This window comes from Palaemon carinicauda, chromosome 1 (assembly GCF_036898095.1).
Source record: "Palaemon carinicauda isolate YSFRI2023 chromosome 1, ASM3689809v2, whole genome shotgun sequence".
Classification (NCBI taxonomy): domain Eukaryota; kingdom Metazoa; phylum Arthropoda; class Malacostraca; order Decapoda; family Palaemonidae; genus Palaemon; species Palaemon carinicauda.
Window position 1 is genome coordinate 69,456,586 of NC_090725.1, and position 13,867 is coordinate 69,470,452.

The following is a 13,867-nucleotide window of genomic DNA, read 5'->3' on the forward strand; positions in this document are numbered from 1 at the left end:
ATAGATCTATTTGCTGAGTCATCAGCATCCATTGTCTGGCCCACCTTGGTCCTAGCTGGGGTGGGGAGGGGGTTTGGAAGCTGATCATAATGTATATATGGTCAGTCTCTAGGGGATTGTTCAGCTCGATAGTGCTATGTCACTATCCCTTGCCTCTGCCATTCATGAGTGGCCTTTAAACGTTTAAATTGCATACCTCCGTGGTTGAAAGAATAGCAACTGGACCTCTTGTTGCATTCACCTCCGCAAAGCGCTTTTGACATATAGTTGAAGGAGGCCATTACAGAACCATCCAGGGTGAAGCGCATATTTGGCCCTGAAAGAACAATTAAATTTTCAATATTAGAAAATTAAGAATCTCTTTTGTCTCTTCCAACCGTTCTTTTGTAGGAAGATACTCAGAATGAGGTAGCATTTAAAAAGTAGAAACAGAAAAAAACTATATTTCAATTATATTGAACTATTATAATATTAAGAAAAATATAGAAATAATTAGGGAATGATTCAAAAGACCTATAAGAGATAGACAAATGGAAGGAAGACTTCCATACAGATGGACGGACAGACAGAACATAGCAGCCATCAGTAGGTGCCAAAACTGATGCTACAAATTTCAGAGGATTTTGTTCGAAATTCCCTAACTGGAAACTACAACACGTATCTCAAAAACTTTTTTTTTCCTACATTGAAAGTTCTATCAAATAAAATACACCTGACGTATGATGCACATATATCACATCTATGATATTTTTAAGAATCATAAGAACAAATTACGGTAATAGTAATTATTTCAAAGTATAGTAATTACTTCAAAATGCAGAGACGAAACAACTTGAGATTTGCGATCCTTTGTAAAAAGGAGATTTATGATACTTGATGTTTTCTGTTTACGATTGGATACTTTTTGAACTATGCTTGTTACTCTAAAGAATCTTTGCAATCGACAAATGTATAATTACCCTTAAATACACTATTAAACAAAAAAATTAATTTTAATCGGAAATTCTCTGTAAAAAAATAAGAAAAAAAAATCTGTTCTCAGGCATATTTCGGTAAAATACAGGTGACCGTAATTTTACCTTATATAGTTATTATATTTTACGGGTTGGTGAACGTAATATCACTCCTTTACGTCAATATATCCGTTTGTAAAACGGTAAAATATCCTGGAATAAATGTTGCCAAACATTTACCGATTTCTAATGCAATTTTTCAGCAGTGTAAGATGCAGATACGAAGGGAAACGTTTGCATTTTTTATGAAAATATATGACCTATAACATTTTCTGTAGAAGGAGCCATATAATTTTTTATCATAAAAGTTCTATTTATTATTCTTTTTTCTGTTTTTTAGAGATATTCCTCTCTTCGAAAAAAAAAATTGTTAGCGCTCCTTGTTCAAAATCTATTAATTTACAACAGTGTTTCCTTGATTACAAGATGAACATTTTCGGTAATATATCACAAGCTAATTCCAGTACAGATAATTTTAGAAAATTATTTTCTTGTTAACATTCTGAAGTGTTTTAAGTATTTCTAGTTTCCAGTTTATGTTTCATAGATAATATTTTAGATGACATTTTCCCTAATGAGACAAAACGTTTTGAAAAAGAAAAAATACACTCCAACCTAAAGAGGAATATCTGGTTCTCAAATCTCTATTTAAATAAACAATAAAGAAACTTCTTATCAATATCTTCTTCGATCATCGTAATATTTTCATCTTATAAAGTTTCCATTATTGCTGATTAATTCATCTGCTCTACTCATCACTCTGACGAAACTATAATTGATTTTCAGCAACCAATGGTTGAATCTTATATCCTGAAGTTTGCCATTCATGCACCCTTATTTTACATCACTGAAACCTTCCTAATCTCACATCAATTAATTACAAAAAAAAAAATGGATCATCATCTCAGGTGATTTTGACTTAAAACCTCCATTTCATAACAAAACTTTGATTTAAACATTAGTCTTAATACCTTACAGTTATTAATCCTACTATTATTTTTTTAATTCTCTTTCCGGTACTTTGTCAGGGTGTCGCAACACAAGCAACTGGCTAACTGTCCTATTTTCTTATATTCTTGAAATCCTCAAATGATGTCTCATTCAGTGATTGATATATTGGAAATCATTCATTTACCATAAAGATTGATATAACCGTTGAGACATTTTATATAGCTTAGGAAAACTGTTTTACTGAGAGAGAGAGAGAGAGAGAGAGAGAGAGAGAGAGAGAGAGAGAGAGAGAGAGAGAGAGAGAGAGAGGAGAACTTTTTGTGTAAGAATAAGAATATCTGAAGGAATTGGATATTGAGATACTCAATACTGGAAAATATAACTATAATATTAACTATCAAAACATACCTGTATTTTTCCATAAATACATCTTATGTCCTGCTGCTTCCGTATTTACAGAGAGAAGCAGTATGAAGCCCCAAATTTGTAAAGTTTTCATGCTTGTCTCCAAATTTACACCTGCAATGAAAGTACACTCAATTACGATTTCCTCCAGAAAGCTGAACGCGAACGAGATAGACTTGTGTCGTCTATTGAAAAAGGTTAAAAAAAAAAATTCAAAATCACAAGCTATAGCTGTCCATATGTAATCCATTCTTTACAATTTTACTTAAAAGACTCATGATTTTTTTTTTTTTTTTTTTTTTTTGAAAAAAAGAAATGTTTTATTTCATACATGTTGATAAATTCTGTAAATTCGGTTAAAATTATTTCCTCTACGAATGAGAAGAAAAAATATCCTTTATTCGTCTGTATCCTTCATAAACTATCAGAAATTAGTTATATATTGAAGTTTTTACTATCAAGGCAAAGATTGCCTACCTCATGAAATGTTAGTGAAGAAAGTAGCAGGAAATATTTGGGAGAATCTTTTATTTCATGAAACAAACACCAAAATTGGCACATATGCTCTTTGACGGATTGCTCTTGCGATAATACCCGTTAGAGTTCTCTTGCTTGGGGGTACACTCGGGCACACTATCCTGTAATATTTCTCTTCCTCTTGTTTTGTTAAAGTATTTATAGTTTATATAGGAATTATTAATTTTAATGTTGTTACTATCCTTAAAATATTTTATTTTTCCTTGTTTCCTTTCCTCACTGGGATATTTTCCCTGTTGGGGCCCCTGGGCTTATAGCATTCTGCTTTTCCAACTATTGTTGTAGCTTAATAATAATAATATTAATAATAATAATAATAATAACCACCTAAAAATTCAAATTGTAATAACGGTCATGAGTAAAAAAAATAATGTCATATAGCAATATGGTTGCAATAGAAAATTCATTAGAAAAAAATCAAATTTTGTAAAATACCTCTGTGTCACGAGTGTTTGTTTAGAGCTTCAGTCATTCTTCTCACCAGTTTTTGTAACTCAACCCATTCAGGCCAACACTCCAAAATCAAACCATTGTTCTATAATCTTAGGTAGTGCCATAACCTCTGTACCATGGTCTTCCACTGTCTTGGGTTAGAGTTCTCTTGCGTGAGGGTATACCCGAGCGCACTTTTTTATCTTATTTCTCTTCCTCTTGTTTTGTTTAAGTTTTTATTGTTTATATAGGAGATAATTATTTTAATCTTGTTGCTCTTCTTACAATATGTTATTTTTCTTTGTTTCCTTTCCTCACTAAGCTATTTTCCCAGTTGGAGCCCCTGGGCTTATAGCATTCTGCTTTTCCAATTAGGGTTGTAGCTTAGCAAGTAATAATAATAATAATAATAATAACAATAATAATAATAATAATAATAATAATAATAATAATAATAATAATAACAAGGTTTTCAAGGTTAGAATATTACCCAATGCTGCCAGTGCACAGTAAGGAAATGTATACCGGAGTTGATAATCTGACACATCTTAGCATTCAATCAACAGTATTAAAGAAATTGGTTCAACGGCTAAGTAATAAGCTAAAATATCTTGGCTACCGATAATATATTACTCAGAGCCTACCTGTTCATTCACAACCAATCTGAGGATCAACTGTTCCGCAAGGTCTTCACAATAGCTAAAAATCTATATCATCCTATAAGGTTTGTGGTGGCCTATTGGAAACGTCTCTACCTGGCATTCACCGGACTGCAGTTCGAGTCACGTTCAAGCCCGATAGTTTCTTGTAGTGCCTGCTACGAAATTATGTCAAGAACCCCGGCTTGGATGTATAGCCTACAACGGGCAATCTGAGCGAACGAACATCGCCATCCTTGTGAGATAAGGATGGGGTGTTTGGGGGAGCCTATAGGTCTCCCTGCTGAGTCATCAACAACCATTACCTGGCCTTCCCTGGTCCTAGCTTGGGAAGAGAGGGGTCTTGGGCGCTGATCACATGTATAGGGTCAGTCTCTGGGGCATTGTCCTGCTAGTTAGGGCATTACCACTGTCCCTTGCCTCTGCCATTCCTGGACGACCTTTAAACCCCAAAACAGATAGCGGCCATCCCCAACAGGAGCAACATTAGGAAACTATTGAGACAATAATATAACCTCACTTCAAGAAAGACATGATTAGGCCTACATTGCAATATTTGATCTATGCTGCTTTTCGGAATCCACAAAACATTAAAACTGGCAATATGCCATCCCTTAGGTTAGGTTAGGATGCACCCGTTTTTTGATAAAGGCTGAGGACCGGCAAAAGAGTCAGTTACGGGAGTAAAACGTATAGGTTTTGTTGTAACTTGATAAAACGTGTGCTAATGGTTAGGCTACTGCTCACATATATTTTGGAAAAAAAACATGGAAATTTCGGGGGATTGGGTCAAAGTTTACTGTTCATCTTGAACCTAGGAAATAGATTTCCTACTTTTACATTAGAAGGTTTATAAAAAATTTTCTTCCATTGATTTTATTCCTATTTATTTCTAGTTATCTCTTTCCTTCATACATTGGCATCTTTTGACCCTTCCCAACGCCGGTCAATCAAACACATATGCCTTTATCAAGTGTTCTTCATCTTATATTCTTTACAAAATTAAAATTCCCATTGCAATGTTGCTGTATAGGGAAAGTGCATAGCATTTATATTCCCCACCCATGTAGAAAGTCCTTTGTTTATTACTGACCACTGCAGGGATGAAAACCTCCTGAAAATTAATGATTATTAAGTGGGAGATGTTTGTACTAGAGTTGGGATCAACGTTGTCGTCACCTATGAGATTCCTGCCTTACCAGCTCACCTTCCAACAATGTCGTTATTATGCAAAGCGCAATTGAATATATAGGAAAAATTTCGAGCAGAAATCACTAGCATATCATGTGAATAGGGAACTATAAGGCTGCCCCACTTTTTGAAGAAATCGCAGTTACCTACTCGTACATTTTTACATTCATTGAAATAAACAGAAAAGTATTCACCTCAAGTCACAAATCGTGCCAGAATTCTCTTAGTCCCTGCTATGCGTTCCTCTTCTTTGAGTGGGTCAATAAGACTGCAGGTATTGGGGTTGGCGTTACCTATTGATTTATTAAGCACATTACGAGACGCCTCCACGTTCTTATTTGCCCGTGGTCAAGAATTTTCAACGCGGCTACAGACGTTCTGGAAACAGATCGGAAACACAGCTGTAGTTCTTCGTCTGTTATTCCTTACCCTTCTCTTAATTCTCATGTATGTTGCTTCGAAATAAACGAGAAATTCCTGAGGTATCACTTCATCTGAAAGTTCTACAAAAACCTCAATAACATCTTGGCTTGGCACAAATTCAGGGGCAGAAAAAAATGCCTTTTCAGAGAAAATTTATTGTTGTTGTGGTATTCTTGTTTGAACGAAGGTCATCCATATTCCTGTGGATTAAGTGTGAAAAATGGAAGAAGGTTCATTAAGGGAAACAGCCTTTATTCCGTTGAAAGAAACCTTTTCAAAACCAATCGTTATATTTTCGGTTTCTATAACAAAGAAGTTCACTGATGTTTTCATATAGTCGTCTACTGTATATGTTAATTCAGTCTGGTTTGGTAACAGACCAAAGACACGTGAGATGCTCGCTTTATATTCCTACACATGAATGGTTAAAAGTTAATTCTGAAGTAACATCAAGTATACCGTCAATTGCCAATGTCTTAGGGTTGTGGTGGCCTATTGGAAACGTCCCTGCCTGTCGTTCTACTAGACGGGAAATCGTGTCCCGCTTAACCTCGATAGTTTCTTGTAACTCCTGCAACCTCACCATTCTTGTGAACCATTTCCTGGTCCTCCCTGGTCCTAGATTGGGTGGAAAGGGCGCTTGAAAGCTGCTCATATGGATGTGATTAGTCTCTGGGACATTGTCACTGTCACTTGCCTTTGCCATTAATGAGAAACCTTTAGATCTTGTAGGCCAACAGCAGATGCAAATACTTCAGTTGGAAAAACAGGATGCTATAATCGCAGGAGCCCCAACAGGGAAAATAGCCCAGTGAGGAAAGGAAACAAGAAAAAATTGAATATTTTAAGAAGAGTAATAACATTTAAATAAACATTTCCTTTATAAACTATTATAACTTTAACAAAACAAGAAGAGAAATTAAATAGAATAGTGTGCCCAATTGTACCCTAAAGCAAGAGAACCCCAACCTAAGAAGAGGCTATGGCACTATCAATATACAATTCTCATCGTCATTACATGAATCATATTGAGGAAAAGTTTTCCGCCATCAAAGATAGAAGGTGGTATTGTATATTCTGTCTTTCCTTTGACAAGGAAGGAAAATTTTAAAGAGTTTGTCTCCCTTTCCTAATATCCCTCCTTATGGGTTTTAAATTCCACAGTTATACATATCGTTGTATATTTTAAATACACAGGAACTTTTGCATTTTGCATCCTGTTTTTTTTTTTTTTTTTTTTTTTTTTTTTTTTTTTTTTTTTTTTATACAACGATATACAACTGTGGGCTATTTTTCCAGTGGAAATTTTCCCAATATTCGTTGATGGGCAACTTTTCTACTGGCAATGTTCCTAATTGAGCATTTTTTCCAGTGGCAATTATCTCAGTGGCAATATTACGAGATGAACAATTTTTCCAGTGGCAATATTCCTAATTTGGCATTATTTTACTGTGGTAATTGTCCCACTGGCAATATTTCCAGTGGCAATATTCCTAATTGGGCATTATTTCCAGTGGCAATTATCTCAGTGGCAATATTTCCTGTGGCAATATTCCAAGATGAATAATTTTTCCAGTGGCAATTTTCCTAATTGGGCATTTTTTCCAATGGCAATTATCTCAGTGGCAATATTCCCTGTGGCGATGTTCCAAGATGAACAATTTTTCCAGTGGCAATATTCTTAATTGGTCATTTTTTCCAGTAGCAATTATCTCAGTGGCAATATTTCCTGTGGCAATGTTCCAAGATGAACAATTTTTCCAGTGGCAAATATCTCAGTGGCAATCTTTCCTGTGGCAATGTTCCAAGATGAACAATTTTTCCAGTGGCAATATTCTTAATTGGGCATTTTTTTCCAGTAGCAATTATCTCAGTGGCAATATTCCCTGTGGCAATGTTCCAAGATGAACAATTTTTCCAGTGGCAATTATCTCAGTGGCAATCTTTCCTGTGGCAATATTCCAAGATGAACAATTTTTCCAGTGGCAATATTCTTAATTGGGCATTTTTTTCCAGTAGCAATTATCTCAGTGGCAATATTCCCTGTGGCAATGTTCCAAGATGAACAATTTTTCCAGTTATAATATTCTTAATAGGGCATTTTTTCCAGTAGCAATTATCTCAGTGGCAATATTCCCTGTGGCAATGATCCAAGATGAACAATTTTTCCAGTGGCAATATTCTTGATTGGGCATTTTTTCCAGTAGCAATTATCTCAGTGGCAATATTCCCTGTGGCAATGTTCCAAGATGAACAATTTTTCCAGTGGCAATATTCTTGATTGGGCATTTTTTCCAGTAGCAATTATCTCAGTGGAAATATTCCCTGTGGCAATGTTCCAAGATGAACAATTTTTCCAGTGGCAATATTCTTAATTGGGCATTTTTTCCAGAAGCAATTATCTCAGTGGCAATATTCCCTGTGGCAATGTTCTAAGATGAACAATTTTTCCAGTGGCAATATTCTTGATTGGGCATTTTTTCCAGTAGCAATTATCTCAGTGGCAATATTCCCTGTGGCAATGTTCCAAGATGAACAATTTTTCCAGTGGCAATATTCTTAATTGGGCATTTTTTCCAGTAGCAATTATCTCAGTGGCAATATTCCCTGTGGCAATGTTCCAAGATGAACAATTTTTCCAGTGGCAATATTCTTGATTGGGCATTTTTTCCAGTAGCAATTATCTCAGTGGCAATATACCCTGTGGCAATGTTCCAAGATGAACAATTTAACCAGTGGCAATATTCTTAATTGGGCATTTTTTCCAGTAGCAATTATCTCAGTGGCAATATTCCCTGTGGCAATATTCCAAGACGAACAATTTTTCCAGTGGCAATTATCTCAGTGGCAATCTTTCCTGTGGCAATGTTCCAAGATGAACAATTTTTCCAGTGGCAATATTCCTAATTGGGCATTTTTTTCCAGTAGTAATTATCTCAGTGGCAATATTCCCTGTGGCAATGTTCCAAGATGAACAATTTTTCCAGTGGCAATATTCTTAATTGGGCATTTTTTTCCAGTAGTAATTATCTCAGTGGCAATATTCCCTGTGGCGACGTTCCAAGATGAACAATTTTTCCAGTGGCAATATTCTTAATTGGCCATTTTTTTCCAGTAGTAATTATCTCAGTGGCAATATTCCCTGTGGCGATGTTCCAAGATGAAAAATTTTTCCAGTGGCAATTATCTCAGTGGCAATCTTTCCTGTGGCAATGTTCCAAGATGGACAATTTTTCCAGTGGCAATTATCTCAGTGGCAATCTTTCCTGTGGCAATGTTCCAAGATGAACAATTTTTCCAGTGGCAATAATCTTAATTGGGCATTTTTTTCCAGTAGCAATTATCTCAGTGGTAATATTCCCTGTGGCAATGTTCCAAGATGAACAATTTTTCCAGTGGCAATATTCTTAATTGGGCATTTTTTTCCAGTGGCAATTATCTCAGTGGCAATATTCCCTGTGGCAATGTTCCAAGATAAACAATTTTTCCAGTGGCAATATTCTTAATTGGGCATTTTTTCCAGTAGCAATTATCTCAGTGGCAATATTCCCTGTGGCAATGTTTCAAGATGAACAATTTTTTCCAGTGGCAATATTCTTAATTGGTCATTTTTTCCAGTAGCAATTATCTCAGTGGCAATATTCCCTGTGGCAATGTTCCAAGATGAACAATTTTTTCCAGTGGCAATATTTTTAATTGGGCATTTTTTTCCAGTAGCAATTATCTCAGTGGCAATATTCCCTGTGGCAATGTTCCAAGATGAACAATTTTTCCAGTGACAATTATCTCAGTGGCAATGTTTCCTGTGGCAATGTTCCAAGATGAACAATTTTTCCAGTGGCAATATTCTTTATTGGGCATTTTTTTCCAGTAGCAATTATCTCAGTGGCAATATTTCCTGTGGCAATGTTCCAAGATGAACAATTTTTTCCAGTGGCAATATTCTTAATATGGCATTTTTTTCCAGTAGCAATTATCTCAGTGGCAATATTCCTGTGGCAATGTTCCAAGATGAACAATTTTATCCAGTGGCAATTATCTCAGTGGCAATCTTTCCTGTGACAATGTTCCAAGATGAACAATTTTTCCAGTGGCAATATTCTTGATTGGGCATTTTTTCCAGTAGCAATTATCTCAGTGGCAATATTCCCTGTTGCAATGTTCCAGGATGAACAATTTTTCCAGTGGCAGTTATCTCAGTGGCAATCTTTCCTGTGGCAATGTTCCAAGATGAACAATTTTTCCAGTGGCAATATTCTTAATTGGGCATTTTTTTACAGTAGCAATTATCTCAGTGGCAATATTCCCTGTGGCAATGTTCCAAGATGAACAATTTTTCCGGTGGCAATATTCTTAATTGGGCATTTTTTTCCAGTAGCAATTATCTCAGTGGCAATATTCCCTGTGGCAATGTTCCAAGATGAACAATTTTTCCAGTGGCAATTATCTCAGTGGCAATCTTTCCTGTGGCAATGTTCCAAGATGAACAATTTTTCCAGTGGCAATATTCTTTATTGGGCATTTTTTTCCAGTAGCAATTATCTCAGTGACAATATTCCCTGTAGCAATGTTCCAAGATGAACAATTTTTCCAGTGGCAATTATCTCAGTGGCAATCTTTCCTGTGGCAATGTTCCAAGATGAACAATTTTTCCAGTGGCAATATTCTTAATTGGGCATTTTTTTCCAGTAGCAATTATCTCAGTGGCAATATTCCCTGTGGCGATGTTCCAAGATAAACAATTTTTCCAGTGGCAATATTCTTAATTGGTCATTTTTTCCAGTAGCAATTATCTCAGTGGCACTATTTCCTGTGGCAATGTTCCAAGATGAACAATTTTTCCAGTGGAAATTATCTCAGTGGCAATCTTTCGTGTGGCAATGTTCCAAGATGAACAATTTTTCCAGTGGCAATATTCTTAATTGGGCATTTTTTTCCAGTAGCAATTATCTCAGTGGCAATCTTTCCTGTGGCAATGTTGCAAGATGAACAATTTTTCCAGTGGCAATATTCTTAATTGGGCATTTTTTCCAGTAGCAATTATCTCAGTGGCAATATTCCCTGTGGCAATGTTCCAAGATGAACAATTATTCCAGTGGCAATTATCTCAGTGGGAATCTTTCCTGTGGCAATGTTCCAAGATGAACAATTTTTCCAGTGGCAATATTCTTAATTGGGCATTTTTTCCAGTAGCAATTCTCTCAGTGGCAATATTCCCTGTGGCAATGTTCCAAGATGAACAATTTTTCCAGAGACAATATTCTTAATTGGGCATTTTTTCCAGTAGCAATTCTCTCAGTGGCAATATTCCCTGTGGCAATGTTCCAAGATGAACAATTTTTCCAGTGACAATATTCTTAATTGGGCATTTTTTTCCAGTAGCAATTCTCTCAGTGGCAATATTCCCTGTGGCGATGTTCCAGGATGAACAATTTTTCCAGTGGCAATATTCTTAATTGGGCACTCCCTGTGGCAATGTTCCAAGATGAACAATTTTTCCAGTGGCAATATTCTTAATTGGGCATTTTTTCCAGTAGCAATTCTCTCAGTGGCAATATTCCCTGCGGCGATGTTCCAAGATGAACAATTTTTCCAGTGGCAATATTCTTAATTGGTCATTTTTTCCAGTAGCAATTATCTCAGTGGCAATATTTCCTGTGGCAATGTTCCAAGATGAACAATTTTTCCAGTGGCAATTATCTCAGTGGCAATCTTTCCTGTGGCAATGTTCCAAGATGAACAATTTTTCCAGTGGCAATATTCCTAATTGGGCTTTTTTTTCCAGTAGCAATTATCTCAGAGGCAATCTTTCCTGTGGCAATGTTCCAAGATGAACAATTTTTCCAGTGGCAATATTCGTAATTGGGCATTTTTTTCCAGTAGCAATTATCTCAGTGGCAATATTCCCTGTGGCAATGTTCCAAGATGAACAATTTTTCCAGTGGCAATATTCTTAATTGGGCATTTTTTTCCAGTAGCAATTATCTCAGTGGCAATATTCCCTGTGGCAATGTTCCAAGATGAACAATTTTTCCAGTGGCAATTATCTCAGTGGCAATCTTTCCTGTGGCAATGTTCCAAGATGAACAATTTTTCCAGTGGCAATATTCTTAATTGGGCATTTTTTTCCAGTAGCAATTATCTCAGTGGCAATATTCCCTGTGGCAATGTTCCAAGATGAACAATTTTTCCAGTGGCAATATTCTTAATTTGGGCATTTTTTTCCAGTAGCAATTATCTCAGTGGCAATATTCCCTGTGGCGATGTTCCAAGATGAACAATTTTTCCAGTGGCACTATTCTTAATTGGTCATTTTTTCCAGTAGCAATTATCTCAGTGGCAATATTTCCTGTGGCAATGTTCCAAGATGAACCATTTTTCCAGTGGCAATTATCTCAGTGGCAATCTTTCCTGTGGCAATGTTCCAAGATGAACAATTTTTCCAGTGGCAATGTTCTTAATTGGGCATTTTTTCCAGTAGCAATTATCTCAGTGGCAATTTTTCCTGTGGCAATGTTCCAAGATGAACAATTTTTCCAGTGGCAATATTCTTAATTGGGCATTTTTTCAAGTAGCAATTATCTCAGTGGCAATATTCCCTGTGGCAATGTTCCAAGATGAACAATTTTTCCAGTGGCAATATTCTTAATTGGGCATTTTTTCCAGTAGCAATTATCTCAGTGGCAATATTCCCTGTGGCAATGTTCCAAGATGAACAATTTTTCCAGTGGCAATTATCTCAGTGGCAATCTTTCTTGTGGCAATGTTCCAAGATGAACAATTTTTCCAGTGGCAATATTCTTAATTGGGCTTTTTTTCCAGTAGCAATTATCTCAGTGGCAATATTCCCTGTGGCAATGTTCCAAGATGAACAACTTTTCCAGTGGCAATATTCTTGCTTGGGCATTTTTTCCAGTAGCAATTATCTCAGTGGCAATATTCCCTGTGGCAATGTTCCAAGATGAACAATTTTTCCAGTGGCAATATTCTTGATTGGGCATTTTTTCCAGTAGCAATTATCTCAGTGGCAATATTCCCTGTGGCAATGTTCCAAGATGAACAATTTTTCCAGTGGCAATTATCTCAGTGGCAATGTTTCCCGTGGCAATTATCTCAGTGGCAATATTCCCTGTGGCAATGTTCCAAGATGAACAATTTTTCCAGTGGCAATATTCTTGATTGGGCATTTTTTCCAGTAGCAATTATCTCAGTGGCAATATTCCCTGTGGCAATGTTCCAAGATGAACAATTTTTCCAGTGGCAATATTCTTGCTTGGGCATTTTTTCCAGTAGCAATTATCTCAGTGGCAATATTCCCTGTGGCAATGTTCCCAGATGAACAATTTTTCCAGTGGCAATATTCTTGATTGGGCATTTTTTCCAGTAGCAATTATCTCAGTGGCAATATTCCCTGTGGCAATGTTCCAAGATGAACAATTTTTCCAGTGGCAATATTCTTAATTGGGAATTTTTTCCAGTAGCAATTATCTCAGTGGCAATATTCCCTGTGGCAATGTTCCAAGATGAACAATTTTTCCAGTGGCAATATTCTTGATTGGGTATTTTTTCCAGTAGCAATTATCTCAGTGGCAATATTTCCTGTGGCAATGTTCCAAGATGAACAATTTTTCCAGTGGAAATTATCTCAGTGGCAATATTCCCTGTGGCAATGTTCCAAGATGAACAATTTTTCCAGTGGCAATATTCTTGATTGGCCATTTTTTCCAGTAGCAATGATCTCAGTGGCAATATTCCCTGTGGCAATGTTCCAAGATGAACAATTTTTCCAGTGGCAATATTCTTGATTGGGTATTTTTTCCAGTAGCAATGATCTCAGTGGCAATATTCCCTGTGGCAATGTTCCAAGATGAACAATTTTTTCAGTGGCAATTTTCTTGATTGGGCATTTTTTCCAGTAGCAATGATCTCAGTGGCAATATTCCCTGTGGCAATGTTCCAAGATAAACAATTTTTCCAGTGGCAATATTCTTGATTGGGCATTTTTTCCAGTAGCAATTATCTCATTGGCAATATTCCCTGTGGCAATGTTCCAAGATGAACAATTTTTCCAGTGGCAATATTCTTAATTGGGCATTTTTTTCCAGTAGCAATTATCTCAGTGGCAATATTCCCTGTGGCAATGTTCCAAGATGAACAATTTAACCAGTGGCAATATTCTTAATTGGGCATTTTTTCCAGTAGCAATTATCTCAGTGGCAATATTCCCTGTGGCAATGTTCCAAGATGAACAATTTT

At 36.2% G+C, this 13,867-nt stretch overlaps 1 protein-coding gene across 1 annotated transcript in view; it reads right to left on the minus strand.

Annotated features, from left to right (window-relative positions):
• The window catches only part of LOC137642372 (uncharacterized), a 14,058-nt gene extending 11,576 nt beyond the window's left edge, over positions 1–2,482 (minus strand). The window contains exons 1-2 of the mRNA XM_068374871.1: positions 2,373–2,482; positions 197–316 (exon numbers count right to left, since the gene is read on the minus strand). Of these exons, the coding sequence (XP_068230972.1) occupies positions 197–316; positions 2,373–2,463 (211 nt within the window). The 5' untranslated portion in view covers positions 2,464–2,482. The remainder of the gene's footprint in view (positions 1–196; positions 317–2,372) is intronic.
• Positions 2,483–13,867: the final 11,385 nt, after the last annotated feature.